Below are 27,967 nucleotides of genomic sequence, written 5' to 3'. Positions count from 1 at the left end.
TTAATTTCTTTTCCAATTTGATATGTAAGAAACGGTAGCTCATTGTTATCTTATGGCCTTTCTTTAATTATGAATGAGAGTGAGCATCTTTCTACATTTTTGTTTGCCATTTGTATGGCCATATATTTGTGCCCCTTTCCATTTTCTTCTATTAGAATGTTAGTCTTTTCTTACTGATGTACAGGAGCTATTTGTATTTTAAACAAAAACAAGTAAGCTCTTTACGATGTGTAAACAGTTTTTTCCCCAAATTGTCATATTTTTATTTGGTTCTGTTTCTTTTTAAGCTTTACATTTTTATGTAGTCAGATTGGCATTGTTTTCCTTAATAGCATATAAATATTTTGTCCTCCAGTATTTGCAAACACACATATTTTTTTTCTTCTGGTACAGTTTTTTTCAAGATTTTGTATCATTTTAGTATTTCTTTTCTTTGAAGGAGTGAGATAAAGATGAAGCTTGCCTTAATCATTGTTGTATGCTAGGTGCTCAGCACCTTCCCCATCCCCTCCCCCAGTCTCCCAGGCAAAAGAATATTTCTCTTTTTCCTAATCCATACCGTTTCCTGTTAGTATTATTTCCATCTTTAACCAGCCTGGCACATTCATCAGAGGAAAAGCATCTGCTTTGAAGATTTTTCTGCAGTGCAGGTACCCTAAACTCAACTCTGAGGAGAACCCTGGGTCACCATGATAGTTTGCTGGATGCTTTTTTACTGGGTTCTTGCATCCCATCAAATTTTTAGAATGATAATGCAGTTCTACTTACAACTGCATCTTCAAGCAACTTTGTTTGCTCAAGTTGAAAACTTGGGGTAAGAGCATCATAGTAAGTTGTATCTGTTTTCCAGTGGACGAAATTATCCCAGCTTTTGCAGAGATTTTGTCATCTAAATTTCTTAACTTAAAAGTGAACACTTTTAGAGTGGAGCTCATAGAGGAGGAGCTATCAGCAGTTTGTTGTTGTTCAGTCACTAAGTCATGTCCGATTCTTTGCGACTCAAGCAAAGAGTCAGACATGACTCTTAACTGGACGTGACATGGACTGCAGCACGCCAAGCCTCCCTGTCCTTCGCTGTCTCCCAGAGTTTGCTCAAACTCATGTTCATTGGGTTGGTGATGCCATCTAACCATCTCATCCCCGTTGCCCCCTTCTCCTGCCCTCAATCTTTCCTAGCATCAGAGTCTTTTCCAGTGAGTCGGCTCTTTGCATCAGGTGGCTAAAGTCTTGGACCTTCAGCTTCAGCATCAGTCCTTCCAGTGAATATTCAGGGTTGATTTCCTTTAGGATTGACTGGTTAGAGTATTCTGTTAATACTCTGTTAACAAAAATGATAACTGAACCATGGAGAGAAATATTCTTAGAATTATACATCATGTAGTTTGGAAGCCTAGTAACTGTTTTTTGAAATCTACTTTCTTATTATGTTAGGAGACTGTTTTCAGTGTCTCCAGCTAAATGATACTCTTTATATGTTGTGTTTTGCACTTATTTTTAAAATTTTCTGCTAATCTATGAATATTCAGGCATTCTGTTTGATAACTCAAAAGACATTGTGTTAAGAAAACAACAGGCCTGAGATTTTCCAAAAAATTAGAAATGATAGGAATGCGGAATCCTGGTCTTTCTTTCTTCTTCAAATATTAAGTATCCTCAGTCTCTTAAATTATCTTTTGATAAAAAGATAACTGCTACAAAACTACTTCGGGAACATGAAAATATTATATCTCTGCTGTGATGACATTTCCTAGGAATGGGCACTTTCCCCTCAGGGAGGATTATTCCTGAGGTTGTTTAATTTATGGCAGAACATCTCCAGGTGTAACAAGAGCATTTAAAGAATATGATTTTGAGCCCATTTATTTCAAAACACTATTGGTGGTAGTATTTCTTGGTTTGTTTTTTTGTTTGTTTTAGTCTTAGGACCCAGTTACATATACATTTTTTAAAGTGGATTTGATTTGAATATAAGCATGAAAAGTGAAAGGTTGTTCAAAGAGCCTTTGAATATAAGATACCTCCTGTGTCTCAGAAAATGAAGATAGTTAAAACAAGAACTTTTGAATGTCAAGGGACAGTTAACACTATACCTACAAAAAATGGACAGACCTCCACTGTGGTTCTAAAGAAAACTGACAAGCTTTTGATTAATTAATAGAGTGAATAAATAGAATTTATTTGAGCAAAAAGATAGACGTATTAATCTGCAAAGTACTACTACAAATATAATTTGAATCTCCATATTTCTCAGAGTGTAATAAATGAAAACAGTTGACCTGGTTTTAGTAACCTTCCTTTGTGGTATTTTGTTAATATTATGAATAAAATATAGCGCCTAAAAATGGATATCATTCATACATCAAATAAAGCCTGAATTATGCAAAGTAGAGTGGAATTATCTTTGTTGATCTGAACACGGTACTTCTATAACACCTAATATTGCGTCAAATTTTTTCATTAGCTACATCTCAATGTTGATTCCTTTTGAGCTCTATTCAGTTACACCTATCATTTATTTTCCAGATGAATTACTATCAAGTCTTATCTTTTTATGTAATGAATTGATACTTTCATTTTAATCATAGGGTTTTGTATTTATCTTTCTTAAATTTTTTATTGTTGATTTGGCTTAGCATTCTAGACTACTAGCGTCTTTAAATTCTAATTTGGTCTTCCATTTTAAGGCATTTTCCCTAGGTTTGTGGCGATATTAGGTGGTTTGTTAAAGTCAGTAAATTATAAATTGACTGCCAGATCCATCCCCTGATATGTTTTATTTGACAGGCACATTTTTTTTTTTAAGTAACATGCTTTTAATTATATCTTAATCTAATCTATTTTTACCAGCTACCACCTCTTACTGTGTTAAACATTTTGGCTTCACACATCTACATGTGTTGCTTAGGCTTTTGCAACCCTTAATAAAGGAAAACATGTACAAAAATAGACTTATATTAATCTGTAAACTATTGCTCCAAATCTAATTGGACCCTCCAAGTTCAATCTTCCTTGAACTTGGTATTCATTTTTTAGTCTGTTTGTTCTTCACTTTTGGTATGATTATTTAGCAAATGAATTAAATTACCATACATATTTCCAGGTCACTCATTGTGATTAGCTTTGTCAAAAGATTTTTTTTAAATCAAGAAACCTGTAATCATATAATAGTTAAAAAAGGATAATTTTGACATCTGTATTAATCACCTTTTTATAAGAAATGGGGTCATCAGACATAGCATTCATTTTACGTATTCTGCCTAACACCTAATCACTTATTTTAGATGTACAGAAAAAAATACGGTATTGTTTCTTTTTAAAATTGATAGTTAAAGCTAAATCTTTATTCTGTACCAGGTAATATGCTTCAAGAGTTGTATATGGATCATATCTTACAATTTCATGACAGTCTTTTAAAGTATGTATCATTAGCAGTACTGTGTTACAGTGGACTGTGGCTTCAAGCGGTAAAGTAACCTGCTGTGGTCACATAACTGGTAGTAGCAGAGTTGGGACTTCTGTGTAATTCGTGTGACTCATGCTAACCTTGCCTCTTAATTACTACAGAGTATACCTTCTCTGCGTTTTTGATTTCCTCTTCTTGTCATGTTCTAGAACCTTGGTTCATCAGTTATCCCTTTCCTTTCTTAAAACTTTATTCTATTTTTATCTTACGAATAAATTTGGTTCTCTTAGCCATTAAAAAGTACAAACAAAAAGCACATTAACTTTTTTTTAATTTGACTTCTATTTCCCCTCAAGTTACCAGTTCTCTCCTTACTTGTACTATTAGGGATTTTGTAAGAACAAACTAGATTAACTGCCTCCTATTTCTCACCTGCCATCTGCTCACTCTTGAACTCAGTACAGGTTGGTTGCTGCTGGCACCATGGACTGAAACTACTCTTTCCAGCACCATCACTGAACCACTTCATACCAGATTCAGAAGCCTTTTCAGTTGCATCCTTCCTGCTGTTGAAACACTTTGCCATTCCCCATCTCAAGATTATTAAAACTCAGCTTTGGGTCTTTCTGTGCTAGTCGTCCCTTACACCTTTATTTCTCTTAGTTCTTGTTGCTGAGTTTTCCCCCTAAGGCCTCCTGCTTCTTAAATTTCAAGGCTCTTATACTCCTTTCCTCGCTTTTAAGTGAATGGTTCTGTTCTTATAGTTTCAGCTACTGCCTGAGTCTCTAACTATGCTCTACTCTAGTTTCCTGAATTTGACTTGACCAACCATCTAGGTATTTCCAGTCACCTACAAAACATAGCTACCTAAAATGTCCTCATATTCATTAAGTAAAAGTTCAACTAACTTTTTCCCCCTCACACCTTTTTGCTCTTTCTATGTTCCTTGTCTCATTACCTACCTAATTGCCCAAGTTTAGAGACTGCTAAATTAATCCAAACTTCTTTGTTTCCCAGGTTCTCTATTACTGTCTGATTTAACTAGCCAGTATACAGTATACCTGCCCCATGGCTCATTTTTAAAAAATCCTTATTGCCTATGTCCTGGTCCAGGCCTTGGATTCTTATAGGTTTCCAGCTGCTCATGCTACTTTGATTCTCATTTTCCCAATTTCCCTCTTCTCCATAGCCACTTTTCATAGTGTTGTTTAGTTAAAACTTGGCAGACCATCATCCTAATTTTTAGGTAGTATCCATTCCCTCTGATCTTCATTAATTCAGCAAGTGTTTTTTGAATACCTACTGTGTGCTGGACACTATTCTAGTTGAAAATAGAGCAGAGGACAAAACAAAAAAAAAAGTTTTCCTTCGTGGAGCTCAGTCCTCATGGGGCAGAAGCCAACAATAAAAAGTAAACTCTGGTTAGAACGTGATACGTATCCCTGGGAAAATGATGAATGCTGATGGGAACTGGGGGTAGAGGAATGGGTTACAATTTGGAATGGGAGAACTAGGGAAAGCCACTCTAAAAGTCACACTAGAGCAAAAATTTGAAGGAGTTGAATAGAGTGAGCTGTGTGTATATCTGGGGAATAACATTCCAGACTGAAAGACTGATCAGTTCAGAGTCCCTGAATGCCAGAGCCTGCCAAATGTGTTCAACAAACAGCAGGACGCTCTTGTCTCCAGAGAGGAGTGAGCAGAGGGAAGTAAGGAAGTGTATGTGTAGGAGTTTGTAGACCATTTATCTGTAAGAATAAATCTTAATGAAGTGGAGTAGAAGAGATACAAGCTACTTTATATTTTATTGATGTTGGATTGTAAAGGACTGGAGTTGGAAGCAGGGAGACTGTTTAGGAGGATATTGCAGTAATCCAGGTGAGAGTTCAGAGTAGCTCAGACCAGGGTTGGAGCAGTGAAGATGGTAAGTAGTGGCTGGATCCTGGATAAATTTTACAGATGGAACTATTAGACTCTTTTGATATGGGAATGTATGTATATGTTTGGGAGAAAGAGAGTGGAGAAGAAATGATGATTCTAAGCTTTTTCGCCTGAACAGTGTCAAGTGCATATTGGATATACTAGCCTGGAGAGTATATCCTTAAAGGCAGAGATCCAGGATACATATGAATTTGGAAGTCATCAGTGTTTAGTAATACCGAGCCATTAGACTGGATGAGTGGGCTTACACAGAGAACAGAGATCTGAGGACTGAGCCTTAGAATCTTCTGTTCCTTAAGAGATAAAGCATAGAAGAAATAGAGAGCCAGAGAACTGTCCTTAAGATAGGACGAAAGCCAAAAGAGCGTAGTGTCCTAAAATCCAACTGAAGCAAGTATTTCAAAGAAGGGAACATGATTGATTATTTCAGATCATTGCTAAGTCAGGTATAAGAGAGGGGAAAGATGATGTCTGAAAATTGGCATTGAATACAGCAACAAGGAGATTATTGACCTTAATGAATAATTCTGAGGGAATAGTGGTGGTGAAATTCTACTGGAGTAAGTTTTATAGAGAAGGAGAAGAACAAGGTATTGGAGGAAGTCAATTTAGACCCCTTTTCTGAAGAATTTTGCTGTTAAAAGGTGCCAGAAAATAGGATGGTGGTTATCAGGGTGATTAGAGTTTGTTTGTTTGTTTTATCGAAATAATAGCACATAATGCTCTCAGAAAAAGAAAATAATCAACAGAAAAAAAAATTACTAAAGCCATGAGTATGAGTAGGAAGAGCAGAGTAGTTTGTTTACATGCAGTAGAGTTTGGCTTAGAAAGGGGCTTGGTCAGCATATCTCTACTTAGAGTAGTGAAGAAAAGTATATAGGGACAGAAGCTGGAAAATGGGTACATGTAGTGGTGCAAGCAAGGTTACAAACTGAGGGTGAGGATGAAAAAAGAGTTATAAAAACAGGGAGCAGGGCTTTGCTGTTCTTTACCAAATCCCTTGTTAGAAAGTGAGGGTAATTCTGGATCGGGGAATTTAAGCTAGGTATGGAGGAAGGAGAGGAGACCATGAAAGACTGGGGAAAAGTGTAAAGGTAGTAGCGTCAATGGCATCCTGTCTTAATAACTGTTTGCTGACATCTGCTGTGTTCTTTGATGCACACATCTTGAATGTAGTTTTCTGTCTTGATGACACCACCCTTATGGCAGAAAGAAAAGAGGAACTAAAGAGCCTCTTGATGAAGGTGAAAGAGGAGAGTGAAAATGTTGGCTTAAAGCTCAACATTCAGAAAACGAAGATCATGGCATCTGGTTCCATCACTTCATGGCAGTTAGATGGGGAAATAGTGGAGACAGCGGCAGACTTTATGTTTGGGGCTCCAAAATCACTGCAGATGGTGATTGCAGCCATGAAATTAAAAGATGCTTACTCCTTAGAAGGAAAGTTATGACCAACCTAGATAGCATATTTGGAGAAGGAAATAGCAACCCACTCCAGTGTTCTTTGCCTGGAGAATCCCAGGGATGGGGGAGCCTGTTGGACTGCTGTCTGTGGGGTTGCACAGAGTTGGACACGACTGAAGCAACTTAGCAGTAGCAGCAGATAGCATATTAAAAAGCAGAGACGTTACTTTGCCAACAAAGGTCCGTCTAGTCAAGGCTATGGTTTTTCCAGTGGTCATGTATGGCTGTGAGAGTTGGACTGTGAAGAAAGCTGAGAGCCGAAGAATTGATGCATTTGGACTGTGGTGCTGGAGAAGACTCTTGAAAGTCCCTTGGACTGCAAGGAGATCCAACCAGTCCATCCTAAAGGAGATCAGTCCTGGGTGTTCATTGGAAAGACTGATGTTGAGGCTGAAACTCCAATACTTTGGCCATCTGATGCGAAAAACTTACTCATTGGAAAGGACCCTGATGCTGGGAAAGATTGAGGGTAGGAGAAGGGGATGACAGAGGATGAGATGGTTAGATGGCATGACCAACTCGATGGACATGGGTTTGGATGAACTCCGGGTGTTGGTGATGGACAGGGAGGCCTGGCGTGCTTGCAGTTCATGAGGATGCAAAGAGTCGGACAAAACTGAGCGACTGAACTGAACTGAAATGCCCTTTCATACTGACTTTAGATGATATGTCTTTTACCTGTACCCTACTTCCTTGCTTCTATCACCAGTCACATCAACAGCTGGGTACTGGAAAAGTCTGAAAAAGATGGGAATACTACACCACCTGACCTACCTCTTGAGAAATCTTTATGCTGCTCAGGAAGCAACAATTAGAACTGGACATGGAAAAACAGACTGGTTCCAAATAGGAAAAGGAGTACCTCAAGGCTGTATGTTGTCACTCTGCTTATTTAAGTTATATGCAGTGTACGTCATGAGAAACTCTGGGCTGGAAGAAACACAAGCTGGAATCAAGTTTTCCGGGAGACACATCAATAACCTCTGATATGCAGATGACACCACCCTTATGGCAGAAAGTGAAGAGGAACTAAAAAGCCTCTTGATGAAAGTGAAAGAGGAGAGTGAAAAAGTTGGCTTAAAGCTCAACATTCAGAAGACGAAGATCGTGGCATCCGGTCCCATCACTTCATGGAAAATAGATGGGGAAACAGTAGAAACAGTGTCAGACTTTATTTTGGGGGGCTTCAAAATCACTGCAGATGGTGACTACAGCCATGAAATTAAAAGACGCTTACTCCTTGGGAGAAAAGTTACGACCAACCTAGATAGCATATTCAAAAGCAGAGACATTACTTTGCTGACTAAGGTCCATCTAGTCAAGGCTATGGTTTTTCCTGTGGTCATGTATGGATGTGAGAGTTGGACTGTGAAGAAGGCTGAGCGCCGAAGAATTGATGCTTTTGAGCTGTGGTGTTGGAGAAGACTCTTGAGAGTCCTTTGGACTGCAAGGAGATCCAACCAGTCCATTCTGAAGGAGATCAGCCCTGGGTGTTCTTTGGAAGGAATGATGCTAAAGCTGAAACTCCAGTACTTTGGCCACCTCATGGGAAGAGTTGACTCATTGGAAAAGACTCTGATGCTGGGCGGGATTGGGGGCAGGAGGAGAAGGGGACGACAGAGGATGAGATGGCTGGATGGCATCACTGACTTGATGGACCTGAGTGTGAGTGAACTCCGGGAGTTGGTGATGGACAGGGAGGCCTGGCGTGCTGTGATTCATGGTGTTGCAAAGAGTCAGATAGGACTGAGCAACTGAACTGAACTGAACTTACTTCCTTACTTCCTCTGCAGTGACTGCTGCCATAATAAATGCTGAAAATTGAAATTCTCCAATTTAGTTTGTTAGATAAGATGACTTCAAACTGGGACGATTGTGAAGTTTTGCCTCCAGATTTACCCACTCAGTAACCAGTTCTAGACTTGAACACAGGGATTCTCAGCTTTGTGTTCTGCTTCAGTTTTCTTATCTGATATTCACATGAACATGGTGAAGGTAGCACTCTGTTCTTCTTTCCTCCTTGGTGCTTAGTTGGAATTCCCTTCTTTCTTTCCCCTGCTCTTGGGTTGGTGTCTTTATGCTGCTGTGAATGGATGTTTAAACATTAAGACTTGTAGTATTCTTGTGAGTATGGTAACTCAGTGCCTTATAAGTTATTCTTTACTTTTTGTTCAGTTAATTGTAGAATACAAGTGGTTATTTTACTAATTACAGGCTACAGATAACTATAAAATCTTTTTGTAAGGGTAAAGAAATTTTGAAGTCCCGCTTTTCATGTTGTAGTTGAAGAAATGGAAGCATATACAGATTAAATGCCTTGCATGCATCAGTACTTTGGCCACCTCATGCGAAGAGTTGACTCATTGGAAAAGACCCTGATGCTGGGAGGGATTGGGGGCAGGAGGAGAAGGGGACGACAGAGGATGAGATGGCTAGATGGCATCATGGACTCGATGGACGTGAGTCTGAGTGGACTCCGGGAGATAGTGATGGACAGGGAGGCCTGGCGTGCTGCGATTCATGGGGTCGCAAAGAGTGGATGCAACTGAGCGACTGGACTGCACTGCACTGATGCGTCAGTCAGCAGAGTGAGGGCAGCAGTGCACATCTCTTAGATCCCCGGTCTGTGCTTGCTCTCCTACCGTGACACCTTTCCTGATAGGATGAGGTGAGGGCCATGATTCTCAAACTAGAAAATACTAAATTTTATGACAGATGATACCTTCTAAAATCGTATAACCAAAATAATAGTTTAAATGTGATTAGAAATTGTACCAGTATTGAAATGACTGTGTTTTTGCCATGAAATTGTTAGTTTAAAAAAATGTAGTAGATTTGTTTTTGCTATTATGGTTATATTCTGAATTTATTTTTTATAATTAAAATTGACCACATAAATCTTTGCTTTAAAAATCCAAATAAGTGAATGTGTAGAGAATTTACTCTAATTTGAATATTTAAAGACTAGTTCCTAATTTTGTTTCTTTGGTTTGTTTTTAATAAACTCTTTCAGAAAGATGAGGTCTATCTTAATCTGGTGCTGGACTACGTTCCGGAAACAGTCTACAGAGTTGCCAGACACTATAGTCGAGCCAAACAGACGCTCCCTGTGATCTATGTCAAGGTATGTAAAAATGGAGCAGTTTCCCATTTTAGAGGTATTTATTATGAGCAGAGGAGAGTGCTGGGTGTGTTTTAACTATATTATTGCATCATACTGAGGGGAGAAAGCTGCAAAGTAGGTATTTCTAGAGTTTCATTATAATTGTTTACAGTTTAAGTGTGAAGCTTTTACCTTTTAAACTTTCATGACCCAGGTACTAAAAATACTTGTAATCTTTCTGAGAAATGAATTTTTTCACAGATAATTATGGATTTTAATTTAGATACCCATAGTACCTTTTTATTTAATTTCTTAAATCCCTTATTGTGCAGAGCAAGCATATCATATAAAATTATAAAAATATGGTTATAAACATTAATAAATTCAGTGTTTTATTGCCATTTATAGATTAGTGTGTCTTTAGCTAAAGTTTAAACTTTTGGTGATTTTAAATATGCAGAGACTTTGTTGAGGTGTTATTTAATTTGGGGGACCTGATAACAATATTAATCTTATTTCTTTGCTGTAACTCATGTTAATAGTGCTTATGGTTAGTTATGTCCAACTCTTTGTGATCCCATGGACTGTAGCCTGCCAGGCTGCTCTGTCCATGGAATTTTTCAGGCAAGAATAGTGGAGTGGGTTGCCATTTCCTCCTCTTGGGGAACTTCCCATCCCAGGGATCAAACCTATGTCTCCGGGTCTCCTGCATTGGCAGGCGGATTCTTTTACCACTGAACCACCTGGGAAGCCTACAACCCATGTTAAGAGTGGCTGGTAATTGATCCAGCATAATTATGAAGTTGTTGCTGGGAGAAATATCAATATATATATAATTTATATGCCAAATAGATAATGCAAATTGCTGGGCTGGATGAAGTACAAGCTGAAATCAAGATTGCAGGGAGAAATATCAATACCCTCAGATATGCAGATGACACCACCCTTATGGCAGAAAGTGAAAAACTAAAGAGCCTCTTTAGTTGATGAAAGTGAAAGAAGAGAGTGAAAAAGTTGGCTTAAAGCTCAACATTCAGAAAACTAAGATCATGGCATCCAGTCCCATCACTTCATGGCAAATAGATGGGGACACAGTGGAAACAGTGACAGACTTTATTTTGGGGCCTCCAAAATCACTGCAGATCGTGACTGCGACCATGAAATTAAAAGATGCTTACTCCTTGGGAGAAAAGTTATCCCCAACTTAGACAGCATATTAAAAGCAGAGCCATTACTTTGCCAACAAAGGTCTCTCTAGTTAAGGCTATGGTTTTTCCAGTAGTCATGAGTGGATGTGAGAGTTGAACTATAAAGAAAGCTGAGCGCTGAAGAATTGATGCTTTTGAACTGTGGTACTGGAGAAGACTCTTGAGAGTCCCTTGGACTGCAAGGAAATCCAACCAGTCCATCCTAAAGGAAATCAGTCCTGAATATTCATTGGAAGGACTGATGTTGAAGCTAAAACTCCAATACTTTGGCCATCTGATGCGAAGAGCTGACTCATTTGAAAAGTCCCTGATGCTGGGAATGATTGAAGGCAGGAGGAGAAGGGGACAGAGAAGCGGACAACAGAGGATGAGATGGTTGGAGGGGACAGAGAAGCGGACAGCAGAGGATGAGATGGCTGGATGGCATCACTGATTCAGTGGACATGAGTTTGAGTGAACTGCAGGAGTGGTGATGGACAGGGAGACCTGGCGTGCTGCAGTCCATGGGGTCGCAAACAGTCAGACACAACTGAGCGACTGAACTGAACTGAATTATGAAGTTGTAGTAGATTATTAGAAACAGATTATTATTTGTTTAACTATGACATTGTGAAAATTAACTAGGAGTTTAAGTTTAAACCCTGGAGAAGGGAAAGCCTAGCCACTCCAGTATTCTGGCCTGGAGAATTCTGTGGACTGTAAAGAGTCGGACACGACTGAGTGACTTTCACTAAGTTTAAAAGTTCAGATATCTTAAGTACAATTTTTTGCATTTTACCTTTTATACAAATAACTCTAGAAAATTATATGGCATTGACTGTAAATGTTTTGAGTATCAAAAGATTCACTTAGTAGTTACAGTTTAAGCTTTATAATAATAAAATGGATTTTTCTGATGAGATTACTATAGTATTGTTAGTATGTTCCTCTGTCCTAAGTATTTCATGTTAATTGGTGATGAGATATATTTTAGTAGAAGTCAGAACATTTCATTTATAGATGATACCTTATTTCAGTGCTTTATCTTACCTTTAACTGTCTTTTGTTATTTTTCACCAAGACACTGGTATCTTTGATTTGAATCATGTCAAAGTTCTTTTCATGGTATATAACTTTGGGTTAGAAGTCAGAAGGTGAGTAGTCAGAAAAATTTATAAGTGAATCAAAACACTGACCTTGAAACAAATAGAAAGTTTAAGAGACACTCACATGCTTTACACAAAAACCCCCTTTTCACCAGTCAAGAGTCTTAATTCTTTCTTTTACACAGACCCAGTTTTTCGGTGTATCTTGTTTTGTAATAAAATTGACTTTTTTTTTGACTGATGTCAGTTGTCATCTCAGATATGCTTTTAAATGGCATTTTGAAGTCTACCTAATTCTGAAGGATATTAGCAGAAGAGTGGTGATGCTCTTAATAGATTTACTGATGTCTTTAATAGATCATTGATTATAAATTTTCTCAGTTCACTTATGAATTTTCCCAGACCTCTGTGTCAATAACCTCTGGGCCTGACAAAGGATGATAAATTGGAAAACAAAACAAAACAGAAGACTAGCTTATGATCTAATTGTTACTTAGTAGTCATATGATTTGAAATATCCCTGTGAGTTTTTAAATTTGTGCTTAGGGGGAAAAAAACAGTCTTGTGGTTAGTAAAATAAAAAATTATGAAAGCAAATTGTAAAATGTCCTTTTTTAACTTGTTAGAAGATGTTTTATATAAATGTTACAAATATAACATTGGGTAACTAAACTATAATTAGCTAGTTGATAGAGAAATGCCATGAAGCTTGTTAAAGAAAGAGTGAGTGCTAACAATCCCCAGCATTTCACTTATTCTTTTCTGGAATACTTTGTTTCCTGCTTAAGGATTCTGAGTTGTTTGGGATAGAAAATAAATATTCATTTAATGTTTACTCTCTATTCCAGTTGTATATGTATCAGCTGTTCCGAAGTTTAGCCTATATCCATTCCTTTGGAATCTGCCATCGGGATATTAAACCACAGAACCTCTTGTTGGATCCTGATACAGCTGTCTTGAAACTCTGTGACTTTGGAAGGTAAACTAGCTCTCTTTTCCTTTCTGTAATCTTCAACCCCACCCTTCTACCCTATCTGTTCTTTCAGTTACCTTTTGTTATACTTACTTAGGGAGTATCAACTAGTTCAGTTCTTGTGAGGATAGTTTTGGTAAATTCTCTCAGAATTATACATGTATATAGTCTTTCACCCAGCAATTTAACTCCTAGAAATTGTTCCCATTTATCATGTGTATATATTCCTTTTTCTGTAAGAACTAATTTTTTAAAAAATATTATTATACCTTACTCTCTATTGAGTTAACCTCAATTTAGAGATTAGGTAAAAGGCTTAGTAGCTGTGTGTTCTTCCTTTTCCTCTACAATTTAGTTTATTTTTCTCTTCTTTATTGCAGGTTACAGTTTTCTTTCTGTCTTCTTAAATGTATTGCTTGGTAAAATATACAGTGTAATAAGAATTAATCTTTTTCATCTTTATAGTATTGAGCATTTTGTGCCTCTCTGATCTGACTTTTCAACATGAAATCAAGCCTGTATCCACATGTAACTCAGGCAGTTAAACTTTCACTTCCTCTCTAGTGTAATTACCTTTAGCACTCTCTCTTCTTGTAATCCCCAAGACATCATATGCCTTGAATTCTCACCAGTTTTTTATCCTCACAAATTCTTGCTTTCTATCTCAGCTGCTTATAAATGTTGACCCACACCTGCTAATATTGGTATTCCTTCTTTGTAATGCTTTTTATGTCAACCCACAGATTAAATTTTGGTTTTATTACAGTATATATTTTCCACAGGTTGTCTCTTGGGGAAAAGTCTTTAAAAAAAATACACATCTGTTTTGTCATGAGTTAATTCTTAGTCTCACAAAAGTGTCCTTTTAGATCATCTCCTTTTCACAGTTTTCTAATTTCAGACATCTATCACAGGATCCAACTCATTTTGCAGGGCTCTTAACTGTTCCTTCGACTGTAAGAAATGGGTAAAGGATTTTAAATCAAAAACTCTTTATTTGGTGCTTGAAACGAGCATCTGTAGGATAAAACGCCCGAATCAGATGAATTTTATTGTTATGGGATGTCTTTCCCCTGCTTGAGAGTGACTTGTGTGCACTGTAAAAATGCTTTTGAGATACCAAGTTAGTGGAGTTTCTGTTCTCACCATAGTTTTAGAACACTGTTGCTATGGGATTTTTATTGGGACATAGACATCACTTTGTTTTAATATGTTTGGAATAGGGATTTCATTTCTGTGGTAAGAAGAGTTCACTTTTAATGGCTCTGATAACAGAGCTACTGTTTTGTTGTTAACGTCTGATTTGAGCAAGTAGAGTTTGGGACACACTTTGAAGGCAGCTTCATCAAGTAGTGAAAAAAATCTGTAGGCTGTGGTATTTCTAATATTACCTTTATCTTATAGTGAATTTTCTGACAATGTAATTGGAATCTGTCTTGTTAATTTAATAAATCCTTTATAAGGTAGAAACTTTTATCAGTTATGCTATGAAAGTGTCTTAATTTTCATACAGCCTAAAACAGGGATTAGTATTTATTAATTTATGAAGTGGTTGCTGTATGTGGATAAACTGTCTCCCACCTTCAAAACTTGTGATGAAGAAAGATCAGGTTATGGTCAGCGTTATCAGTGAACAGAAATAAATGGAAGAAAAGAACGCCCAAACTGAAACCTTTGTGACTATTTTCATCTGCCTCTACTCTGATTTTCGTGTACCTTTACCTAAAAAGATTTTTTTTTACTTGTTTTGTTACTTTATTTTTTACTATTTTAATTTTGTTGTTTGTATTTATTTGCTGTATTTATCTTCCCTGTTATTGTATGTCAAAATGATTAGCTTCTATAGCAGTTTATTTCAGTGTATCTTTAAGTTATTTTGAGACATTTCAAAAGAAACTAATTTTAATTTAATATTTAAAATACATGCCACAAAATATTTGGAAAGGAACGTTGAATTAGAGAATATGTGATTTGTTAATAATTTACAACAATGGAATTAGAATTCATAGGCTGTGAATTATCTCTGCCCTACAGGAAAGGACCTATCTTTTTTATTGGATAGCAGATGTTAAGACAGCTAATAAATTGACCAAATGGTGGAAAAAATAAAGTAGGTTGGGTCTGCAAGCCATGGGATACTCGCTGTGAATCAGAAGTCAAATTTTAATAGTGGCCAATTTCTTACCCATTTAAAAAACATATTGGGTAAGCAATATTCATTCTTATAATCAATTATAGTGCTTTTTGGTGAGGGAAGGTACCTCTTATATTTCTGACCTTCCTTCTTTGTATTTTAGAGTGAAATTCAGGGGAAAATAGCAGAAGAAATTCAACATTTATCATTTTTAAACTTTTTTTAAACTCTTTCTTCAAGTGATAGTTGACAAATGCATTCTTTAAAAGTTCCTATTCTTTTTTCGGAGTGATATGTTAAAATTATGTTTCTTTTGTTATAAGAGAGTTATGGCTCATATTTTCTTTTCTTATATATTGCATGATTAGAATTATGAGACTCTTAGATTAAATATTGTATTGCAAATGATAGCAGTTAAGATTCTTTAATGGTTTAGATTTAATTTAAGGAATTTCTGCTTTTGATTTTTTTTTTATTAGTGCAAAGCAGCTGGTCCGTGGAGAACCCAATGTTTCGTATATCTGTTCTCGGTACTATAGGGCACCAGAGTTGATCTTTGGAGCCACTGATTATACCTCTAGTATAGGTAAGTACTGTATCTGAATATAATAGCTTATAATTATGCATTATATCTTGTTTTTAGTAATTTAGTAGTACCAATCTATACTTAAATATAAAGATAAATATGCCCTGAAATATGTTTCTTCCTGAAGATTTATTCTGTAAAAATATACAGAATTTAAAATATATTTACTATTCTACTTTTAGGTTTCTTGGATTATGAGAGAATAATAAAGCTACTCTTCTGTGATTGTATGATTTAAGATTACAGTTATTTTAAACTTAAAATTTTAAATAAATTCTAAGTATACCTTTTCTTCACTTAAAAAATTCCCCTGAAATAGTTCTCTCTGAGCTTGATCACCAGTTGGAGAATTTTCATCCATTAAGTTTATGATTAAAGTGATAGGATTATGATATTACTGACACTCATACTGTGCTGACTCAATTGATTATTTAATTTTAAGTCAGCTTTGAAAAATTCACTAATTTTTTCATTAGTGGTTTGAATAAATTCAGATTCTGCAGCAGTTGTCACAAAAGATCTTTAAGGATAGAAGGCATTGAATAGAGACAGTTTGCTTCATTCTTTGTTGATCACCTCTTCTACCTCATTTTAGCCCACTAGTAGGAGTGAACATACAGAGTGTGAACAGTTGGATGTGAATAAGAAGCTAAGAAAGGAACAATCTTAGGCATGCAGGTAGTTTACCTTATTGTTATATGTTGTTTTTGAAGAGAATTCCTTAGTCTAAAAACAAACAAAGCATACAAAGACCAAACAAAAAATTTTTTAAAAAACCCATAATAACAGAAAGTCAAGGAAAAATCAAAACTTGGACCATTTGTCTTTTATACAAGTTAAAATTCTCTAATATGAACAAAGACCTCTACACAGAAATATATATTACTAATATTACCTTTTTTTTTTTTTTTTTGCCAAAGGGCTAAATGCCAAGGAACAATTTGATTTGTGCCAAGAGGCAGCAGTTTTACCCACCATTTCTTTTGCACCATCAGTGCAAATGTCAGCATAGTGAAAAAGATATAACATCTGAGTATTCTTATGAAAATAACTTTGCCCTCAGTAGCTCTGAAAAAGTCCAGGAGGTTCAGGGCTCTGCAGATCATACTTTGAGACCTGCTGCACTGGATAGAGAGTATAATAGAGTGAGTGAGTATTTGTGTGTCCCGCTCCCCTGGATAGAGAATATGAGAGAGAGAGAGAGAGTGTGTGTTGTTTATAATGCTTAGAGTTTCATCATGGCTATGTTATATGGCCTATTCTGTTCAGGAACAAATGAGAAATAGTGAAAGGGATATTTTGGTTAAGAGGAGACCTGAATTTGAATTCCAGGTTTATTACTACTTAGCTAAACTGTAAAAGAGATTAGTAACAGTTTTGCTTACCTTTCTGAGTGGCCGTGAGGATTAAATAAAATGTTAGTGAAAGTACTGTAGAAAAAGTGGTGTTCTTTTTGTGGTATTTATTAACTTGACTCTTCCCAAAGAGCAAATTTCAGCCCTTTATCTTTGGACAGTCTTTGGATTTTCTAGATGCTTTATGTTTTATTCGCATATATGAAATTAATCATCTGCATACCAGGAATGAGATTCATACTGGGGTGAGTTTTGCCAACCTCACCTAAAATAAATGTGGTTTGCTTCTTTCTAAAAAGTCATGACAGTATCATCTGACGTATTAAGGCATGTTTATATAAACCTTTGACCCTCTTAAGAGTTTATTACTTCTGTAAATGTCCATGTGCTTAGCAGTTCTTTGGGAATCTTCTCACAGAAGAAGGGCCAGTGTAGTGTGTTTTCTCTATTAGGAATCCATTTTTTGGATGAGTACCTGCTTTCCAGCAGTCACCTTCACATTTACTTGTCTAAAGTAAAGTAAATCTCCTAAAACCAGATTCTGACTTGCTAAATTTAGGATTCCCCATAGTCTCCTGACGCAGCTGGGGCCATTGAACCCTCTCAAGCCAAGATTTGGCCTCCCTGTTTAGATTTAGGATACTTGCTTCTTAAGACTCTGAAAGATTTGTAAATAAACAAAAAGATATTTAAAAGTGTACTAATACAAATACATTTTAGAAATATTTTTTAACAATGATGTTAAAAGAGTTGCTGGGCAAAATCAACTTAAATTTCTTAAATGAATTTTGTGTCATTATTTGTCTAGGCCAGTAAAAAGTAGTTATTGGAGCAAGGATTTCCAATTCTTTTTTTTTTTATATTGGAGGATAGCTGATTTACATTATTGTGTTAGCTTCCAATTCTTCATGATAGTGCATCTTGTTGCATTAAACTGATTAAATTATTTGTTGTCACGCATGCCATTAGTCATTTTTCTCCCTCCCTAGTGATAGATGGAAAGCCCAGCGACGATTTATGTTCATCTCCCTAAAGCCATGTTTGTTGGTTCATATAAAACCGAGGAATCCAGAAAATTAGCTTTTTTTTTTTGGCAGGAACTCTTAAGTAGTGGGCTCTAAATAAAGTGCCCATAAAATGTATCTTTCCATTTGGTAATACTTTTAAGAGATAAAGGGGATGCTCTTCATTATTATCAGGAAGTCATCTAGACCAGGACTGACTGTTGTGGGTAAGCCAGGATATATGCTTTATTTTTTCCTTTTGTAAATTTATTTATAAATCATTAAAATTCATTTATTTAAGTTTTCTGTCAAGATTGAGGTTTCTTGTTGACTCAGAAGTGAATTATATTTTATAATTTGTAAAATGCAATGTATTCTTCTGTCTTTGCATTTTAAAATATTCATATATTTAAGCACATTTTCTGTCAGTTATAAGACAAAAGTTAGCCATTTAAAATATTAAAATTTTCTTTTTCTGAAATGTGCATTTGGCTTACTCTCCTGTGTATAGGAGATTGAACCCTTCTTGCTACTCTCTATAAGCACCTGCTAATGTGCAGAGATTGTATTACTTTAACTTATTTTCAAGTATAATGAGTAAATAATCATGCTCTATGCTTTCATACTATAATCTCTGTCTTGGTTGTTGAAGACTTGAACATCTCATACTGGATAATTAATGTAGATATTACATATAATAAAGATATTACCCTTTATTAAAATATTCTTATTGCCCTGTTTCCTGTTTAGTAAGTTGAACACAGTCTTAAAATCTATTATTTGATGACTTTTCCCCTCTGCTTTGGGTTATACCGTCTTTTCCTTATGGTATTTACTCTGATCAAAGTAAAATTTAAAAATGTATCAAACAGTTTTTAACACAATGTAAACTACAAAGTATAATATTAATAAGCTCTTATTTTCTTTTCTCTTCAGATGTATGGTCTGCAGGCTGTGTGTTGGCTGAGCTGTTGCTAGGACAGCCAATATTTCCAGGAGACAGTGGTGTGGATCAATTGGTGGAAATAATCAAGGTGAGAAACTGTCTGTTTTCTGTTTTTGTTCATCATGTGCTCTGCTCGTAATACTCTGCTGAGCACATAGGAGATGCTTATATTTAGTCAGTATTTAAATATTTATAAAATGAAAAAATGAGTATGTATTACTAGACCACTTGATAGAAGCAGAATTTTTACATATGGGTTTAATATAATTTTATTTATTAGGTCTATCAAAACCTTTGTTAACAACATCATAGCAAAGTATTATTATCTTGGATATTGGATATTATCTCTTAATACCAGCACTAAGATTTTAAAGCTTTTAATATTGATATCTTAAATAAGTTCTTAAACCTCCCCCTTTAGAAATATCTAGTGTTTCTATATTTGGAGAAGGCAATGGCACCCACTCTTGCCTGGAGAGTCCCATGGACAGAGGAGCCTGGAAGGCTGCAGTCCATGGGGTCGCTGGGGGTCGGACATGACTGAGCGACTTCACTTTCACTTTTCAATTTCATGCATTGGAGAAGGAAATGGCAACCCACTCCAGTGTTCTTGCCTGGAGAATCCCAGAGACGGGAGAGCCTGGTGGGCTGCCACCTGTGGGGTCGCACAGAGTCGGACACGACTGAAGTGACTTAGCAGCAGCAGTGTTTCTATATTTAGACCACTAGATGGTTGATTATAAGCTTAATTTGTCTAAAGCAACACCTACCTTCTATTGGGTTTTAGTCTTGATTTTCCAAATGTTTCATGGAAGTGGAAAATTGAAAATCTCCTTAGCAGTTTTATAGTTCCAATTCTCTATCCATTGAAAGAACCTACTTAGTTACATTCCTGGGAGGTGGTGTTTCAGTGTTTTCTTGAATACTTCAAGCATCATAGCATTGTTTTGGAATGCAGCCTGTTCTGTATCTGGACAGCTTGAATTTAGTTTTTATTGTGCTGAGTGAGCCTCAGAAGTTTTTGTTTTTATGTATTTATTTTTTTTATTAAAAAAATTTTATTTTATGTTGGCATGTGGTTGATTAACACTGTTGCATTGATTTCCGGGTACAGTGATTCAGTTATACATATACATGTATCCATTCTTTTTCAAATTCTTTTTCCATTTAGGTTATTACAGCATATTGAACAAATTTCCCTGTATTGTACAGTATGTCCTTGTTGGTTCTTTTTAACTTTTGCTAGTTATTCCCTGGACTGTGATTAAGTTGTTTTAAAATCCTTGTACCTGATTTGCAAAAATATTTTTGAAAAAATGATTTTGCTAGGTATCACTCTGTGCAAGTGTGATTGAAAACACCATGTGTGATCAAGAATCTTCCTTACTATCCATATAGTTTCTTATGATTTGAACCTGAGATCACTGGTATTTGCCGTCTTTTTTCAGTAACTCATCTTTCAGTTTCAAATTGAAGCTTTCAGCTTAGTTCAGCAGATCTGCTTCCTTTCTGATGCCTACACTACACTCAGATCTAAGTTCAGATAGTTTGATTTTCTTGTTTCCTAAAAGCCTTTGTATTCTTTGTTACTATTCAAATTAGTATTCTAATACAGGAGTTGGCAAACTTTCTGTAAAGGGCTAGATAAAACGTTTTAGGCTTTGTCGGCAAAAATGGAAGTCAAGGATGTCTGAGATACAGAACAGAAAACAAAAACAAATTTTCATAAATTTTTCATTGATGAAATTCAAATTAATGTAATAATTGAGTAATGCAAGTCTACTGATAGAAGAATGAATTTCTTTTGAGGAGCCTGTGAAATTTCTCTTAATCATGGTTCAAAGTCAGTGTTTCATAGCCTCGAATTGATGGCAAATGTTTATCTTTAAAATCAGTTCTTAGTTCATGTTATTTCATTCGCTCAGTTGTGTCTGACTCTTTGCAACCCCATGAACTGCAGCACGCCAGGCCTCCCTGTCCATCACCAACTCCTAGAGTCCACCCAAATCCATGTCCATTGAGTCGGTGATGCCATCCAGCCATCTCATGCTCTGTTATCCCCTTCTCCTCCCTCCCTCAATCTTTCCCAGCATCAGGGTCTTTTTAAATGAGTCAGCTCTTTGCATCAGGTGGCCAAAGTGTTGAAGTTTAAGCCTCAACATCAGCCTTTCCAATGAACACCCGGGACTGATCTCCTTTAGGATGGGCTGGTTGGATCTCTTTGCAGTCCAAGGGACTCTCAAGCGTCTTCTCCAACACCACAGTTCAAAAGCATCAATTCTTCGGTGCTCAGCTATCTTTATAGTCCAGCTCTCACATCCATACATGACTACTGGAAAAACCATAGCCTTGATTAGACGGACCTTTGTTGGCAAAGTAATGTCTCTGCTTTTTAATATGCTGTCTAGGTTGGTCATAACTTTCCTTCCAAGGAGTAAGCGTCTTTTAATTTCATGGCTGCAATCACCATCTGCAGTGAGCCCCCAAAAATAAAGGCAGCCGCTATTTCCACTGCTTCCCCATCTAATTGCCATGAAGTGATGGGACCAGATGCCATGATCTTAGTTTTCTGAATGTTGAGCTTTAAGCCAACTTTTTCACTCTCCTCTTTCACTTTCATCAAGAGGCTCTTTAGCTCTTCTTCACTTTCTGCCATAAGGGTGGTGTCATCTGCATATCTGAGGTTATTGATATTTCTCTGGCAGTCTTGATTCCAGCTTGTGCTTCTTTCAGCCCAGTGTTTCTCATGATGTACTGTGCATATAAGTTAAATAAGCAGAGTGACAATATCCAGCCTTGACGTACTCCTTTTCCTATTTGGAACCAGTCTGTTGTTCATGTCCAGTTCTAACTGTTGCTTCCTGACCTGCATATAGGTTTCTCAAGAGGCAGGTCAGGTGGTCTGGTATGCCCATCTCTTTCAGAATCTTCCACAATTTATTGTGGTCCACACAGCCATGGGTCCTATGTAAACAGGATTGGGCCATAGTTTACTGACCAATCAAGTCAGCACAACTAATCAGCATTTCTTCTATCCCTAGGCTTTCAGTTTGATGTATTTGAATTTACCACACTGCAGTTCTCTGTACATATCACCATTCAATTTGGCATTTATATTTAGCTTATTAGAACTGTGTCATTTCTCTACCAGTTATAGTTTAGAACCGTGTGATGGTTTATTCTTTGTCACTAATTTTGATGAATTCATACATGAGATTAACACAGATGAAATTGCTTAGAAGCTAAGCTGGATAACTGTGACAAGTCATATATTTCATGCTTGCCATCATATCTTACAAACCTTTAAGTCCAAATCTTATTTTACCACTTTTTGTCAGCCTTCCTAATTCTGTTTTCTACTAATATCTGTTCTTATTTAATTTTAGTAGACACTGTCAGTTTGTTATTGATGGTTTATGACTTCATTTTTATTTAGGGCTTATTTGTTGCAGGTTGTCCATGATTAATTTGTTGTAGTAGGACAACTCTAAAACAAAACACTTCTCATTTATATATTATCTTGTCATCTTGCACTTATACATTGTCATCACCTAGATAAGTTCCAAGATCACTATCTATAGATACTTCGAAGGTGTTATAATGGATGTTAAACAACATCCCAGGGCAGTTTGAAATATCAAACTTCTCAGCCCTTTTTACAGTTTTTAAGCAATACCACCCAGAGTAGATAAAATATCAGTATTAATTACCACCCATTTGGTGACCTGAAGTTATACATTTCATTGAAGTTAATTAATAGACATTGTAAGGGTGTGGTGTGTGTGTAGTATAGCTCTTAAATCTTACTGCATGGAGGTTAATAAACATTGTAGTATAGCTCTTAAATCTTACTGCATGGAAGTTAATAAACATTGTAGGAATTTTGTGTGTGTAATTTTATGTGTTTAATATAGCTCTAAATCTTGTTGATCCTATCTGTACATTTGTACTTTACATATTGAATATCTATGATGTTTCATTGAAATAAGAATGCATAACTAATTCTAATGTAACTGTTCCAGTTTTCCTGATCTAAGTTGTATGTCAGAAAAGAGTTGTATAGGTTAGCTTTCAAAGTTAAATGTTATTAAGACGTTTCATATTTTAAGCAAATATTGCCATTTCTGCTAATCAGGACTTCAAGAATAAATCTGAGTTTTCTGTGAAAAGTGATCTCTCAGGTGCCCAACTCCAGTCTCAGTTTTTCTGAGATATTAGTCATGAGCCCTTAGTTCTTTTGAAAACAAGGGAATCTATGTTACTGTTCTTCTCTGCTCTCTGTCCATTTTCTTTCTTGAAAACCTCATGAGCATATTCCTCTTGAGTATCTGGAGGTAGCTGATATACCCCCAAGCCCATAAAATAGTCACTCTTTTCTTTGAATTTGAGTTTATTCAGAAAAGGAACAATCATACTTATAAATTTTATAAGTCATAGAATTGCCTAATTATAAACTTTCTGAACTGAAGCTGAAGCTCTAATCTGATGTGAGAAACTGACTCATTGGAAAAGACCTTGATGCTGGGAAAGATTGAGGGCAGGAGGAGAAAGTGGCCATAGAGGATGAGATGATTGGATAGCATCATTGACTCAATCAATGGACATGAGTGTGAGCAAACTTCAGGAGATAGTGAAGGACAGGGAAGCCTGGCGTGCTGCAGTCCATGGGGTCACGAAGAGTCAGACATGACTTAGTGACTGAACGACAAACTTTCTGAGCAGGAACTTTCTTTTATTGTTACATTTTAATATCCAGAGGCACCACAATAGTTTTGAAGGAATATTTAAGCTAAATTAAGCTGCTAGATTAGTGTTCATCCATGAATTTGGAATTATCTAGGAATTCATAAGAAAAGTTAGTGTGATTGTTATTGTATATGTTGTTTATTAAACTTCATTGACTTGGATGTCAATGCCAATAATTCATAGAATAAGTAACATAGAGTATTATAAACTGAGCTAACTTAGCATAACCTTTAAGTCTTCTCCCTGTCTATCCTCAAACAACGCTTTTGCAGAATATTAAGAGTAAAATTAAAATATCTTCAGAGTAAATTTGAAGTATAGGGCAATATGGCATTGAAAGTCATGAAAAATCATTTTTAAGCATGAAAAACACCTAGCTTTCTGAGATTGATTTCATACAGAGGCTTATCAAATTAGAATCTCATTTACCTTTTAATCTCCGAGTATCAAAAAGTTCTTAACTTTTCAAAGCTTTTGTAGATAAGAGAGATTTTGTTTGGGAAGGCTCAGATAATAAGATTTCTTAAATTATTCCTTAACATACTAGTTAAAATAATCTTAAGAAATATCTGATGTGGTTTCAGATACCTGGGGAAAATAAAACATTTTGGGAGAATCTGTCAGAAATTTCACAAGCATAGGTTCAGTGATATAGCATTGTCCATTGGCACCTCTGTCGTCAGTCATACCAATGGGGTTATTTAGAAAAAGTCTTCTGAAGATTTAAAGAAGGTAGTATTTTTTTTTATGTTGATTGCTTTTTTTATCATTATGTATGCTATAATTTTATGTGCTCAATGCAGAAAACATACCCAGACACAAATACAAGAAGAACAAAAGTAATCACTGTTCTAGTACATCATGAAAAATAACTTCTATGAATATTTTTATACTCTTTTCTGTGCATATGTACGATGAAACAAAAGTGCCATCTGTTTTGTGGACTTTTTTGTTTTACTAAATAATTAATTGTATTTCTCATGTGAAGAAGTGCATGTTGACGAAATGATTTTTTTTTTGACTGCATGGATTTGACTGTAGATTCTATTCTGAATTACATAATTGATTCTGAGAAGAATAATGTGAAAGTACAGTGATAAATGATTGCTTTAAAAAAATTATATATTTAGCTTCTCAAAGATTTGATTAACTCCTTACATAAATGTAAGATGTCCCTCAAATTCCCCAGATGAACTGAAGATGATGCAGTCTAGAAATTCTGGAACTGGGACTGCTGTAGTTTTTACTAATAGTTTCTTTTCCCCCTCCAAATTTTAAAACACAAATTTCAAGTAAGGAAAGGTGAGCTTCAGTCTAGAGTTCAGTTTTGGGATTAAAATATCACAGAACTGAATGTTTGATAGAAACCAGTCATTTTGTAGAATTTCTAATTTTAAATGTATAAATGTTCCTAGAGATATAATTTATTTCATAAATATTTACTTACGCTTTGTAATAAGTTGACCATTTCTTTCTAATTAATGGAAGTTTTAAAGGCAGAAGTAGTTAGAGTACACCTCTCTGATAATAGACTTTCTCTATAGCCTTCATAGCTATAGTAACTAGCCTTTTAGATTTGGATAGATGTCTTTTAGAAAAACATGACATTGAGCATGTAGATGCTTTTAAAAAATTTTTGTTGAAGTATAGTTGATTTACAACATTGTGTCAGTTTATGATGTACTGCAAAGTGATTCTGGGGTGTGTGTGTGTGTGTGTGTGTGTGTGTGTATTCTTTTCCATTATAGTTTATTACAGGACAGTGAATATCGTTCCCGGTGCTATGCAGTAGGACAAAGTGATTTGGGTGTGTGGGTGTGGGTGTGTGTGTGTGTCCCAGTGCTATGCAGTAGGACAAAGTGATATGGGGGTGTGTGTGTGTGAATATCGTTCCCGGTGTGTGTGTGTGTGTGTGTGTGTGTGTGTGTGTGTGTTCTTTTCCATTATAGTTTATTACAGGATAGTGAATATTGTTCCCAGTGCTATGCAGTAGGGCAAAGTGATTCGGGGGTGTGTGTGTGTGTGTGTGTGTGTGTGAATATCGTTCCCGGTGGGGGTGTGTGTGTGTGTATTCTTTTCCATTATAGTTTATTACAGGATAGTGAATATCGTTCCCGGTGCTATGCAGTAGGACAAAGTGATTCGGGTGGGGTGTGTGTGTGTGTGAATATCGTTCCCGGTAGGACAAAGTGATTCAGGTGTGTGTGTGTGTGTGAATATCATTCCCGGTAGGACAGAGTGATTGGGGGGGGGGTGTGAATATCGTTCCCGGTAGGACAAAGTGATTTGGGTGTGGGTGTGTGTGGATGTGTGTGTGTGTGTGGGTATGTGTGTGAATATCGTTCCCGGTAGGACAAAGTGATTCGGGTGGGTGTGTGTGGGTGTGTATTCTTTTCCATTATAGTTTATTACAGGATAGTGAATATCATTCCCGGTGCTATGCAGTAGGACTTTGCTGTATGTCATTTTATATATAATAGTAGTTTGTATCTGCTAATCTCAAAACTCAAACTCCTAATTTATCCCTCCCCTGTCCTTTGCCTCTTTGGTAACCATACGTTTGTTTTCAAAGTCTGTGAGTTTGTTTCTCTTTGGTAAATAAGTTCATGTCATACTTTTCTCTTAGTAGTAATTAAATCTCATTTTAGATATTTACATAAATGGTTCTTAGACAGGTAAGAACTAGCAGAATCTTACCTCTAGCAGAAACTTTAGGAATTTGAAAGTTTCTGGAAAACAGTGAGATCCAAATAATCTTTTGATTATTTTATTATAGTTAAGTAGGTGAACTTCATTTCTTGTGGTACCTAAAAAGCTTGAGAAAGAAAAAGATTTAGCAGTGGAGAGTGAGATTAAAGAGAGAGAGGGACTTCCCTGGTGGTTCAGTGGTTAAGAGTCTTACCTGCCAGTGCAGGGGATTAGGTTCAATCCCTGATCTGGGAAGATTCCACACGCCACAGGGCAACTAAGCCTGTGCTCTACAACTACTGAGCCCATGCACCCTAGAGCCGATGCTTTGCAGCAGAAGAAGCACCACAGTGAGAAGCCCATGCGCTGCAGCTAGAGTAGCCTGCATGTAGCAGTGAAGACCAAGCACAGCCAAAAACAAATAAAATTATTTTTAAAAGAGAGTCGGGGGGTTCATTTTTTACTGTTCTGTGATACTGATTAAAAAAAAAAATCATCTTTTTGTAATCCCAGGAACTGAAAAAAATAGATGTTTTCAGTTGTTTTATGCCAGAATCTTTTGTTAGTAAACAAATAAATACAGTTACATAGAGTTAAGAGGGCTGCATTTTATTACAAATATCTATCTAAATCATTGTTTTCCTGGTCTTTCGATTTGACTGATGGCTCTTTGCAGTATGTGTTAGTCACTCAGTCCTCTGTGACTCTTTGCAACCCCATGGACTATAGCCTGCCAGGCTTCTCTGTCCATGGAATTCTCCAGGCAAGAATATTGGAGTGGGTTGCCATTGCCTTCTCCAAGGAACCTTCCCAACCCAGGGATCAAACTCAGGTCTTCTGCATTGCAGGCAGATTCTTTACTGTCTGAGCCACCAGGGGCTTTGCAGGATAATTTAGACAAATAGATGAGTGATTATCTGCCCCCTCAGAAGTCTGCATTTTCAAATATTGGTAAAATACTGCTAATCATAAAAGCTGCTACTCAGTGAGAACTTCCTCTGCACCAGGCACTGACCTCAGCACTTTACACATATTACACATTTAACCGTTTAATCCTAGCAAGGTGATGATGATGATGAAGATGAATATTATGACTGCCATATCTGGGAAGGGTTGGGTGGTAGGAAAATCCTGTCTGATTCATCTTTAGCTAAGTTGGTGTCCTCTATTCATGGAATTTTGTAGCTCTAGGAGAAACAATATAATACTTAATGTCAGCTTATTATCTAGAACCCACTTAATTTAGTGTTTTTCAAGTGTGACCACAAAATAAAGGATAATGCTCCTAAATCCTATTGTAATGAATATACTAAATCAGTTTATGATGTCTT

General features: G+C 36.3%; 1 protein-coding gene across 6 annotated transcripts in view; it reads left to right on the top strand.

Annotated features, from left to right (window-relative positions):
- GSK3B (glycogen synthase kinase 3 beta) overlaps positions 1-27,967 on the top strand; it is a 215,096-nt gene that overhangs the window by 129,450 nt on the left and 57,679 nt on the right. For all 6 annotated transcript variants that reach the window (XM_069554995.1, XM_069554962.1, XM_069554953.1 and 3 more), the window contains exons 4-7: positions 9,822-9,932; positions 13,053-13,183; positions 15,791-15,897; positions 19,193-19,290. In XM_069554995.1, coding sequence (XP_069411096.1) covers positions 9,822-9,932; positions 13,053-13,183; positions 15,791-15,897; positions 19,193-19,290 — 447 coding nt within the window. The remainder of the gene's footprint in view (positions 1-9,821; positions 9,933-13,052; positions 13,184-15,790; positions 15,898-19,192; positions 19,291-27,967) is intronic.

This window comes from Ovis canadensis, chromosome 1 (assembly GCF_042477335.2).
Source record: "Ovis canadensis isolate MfBH-ARS-UI-01 breed Bighorn chromosome 1, ARS-UI_OviCan_v2, whole genome shotgun sequence".
Classification (NCBI taxonomy): domain Eukaryota; kingdom Metazoa; phylum Chordata; class Mammalia; order Artiodactyla; family Bovidae; genus Ovis; species Ovis canadensis.
Note: the sequence above shows the minus strand (reverse complement) of the source record. Positions and strands in the feature narration are given on the sequence as shown.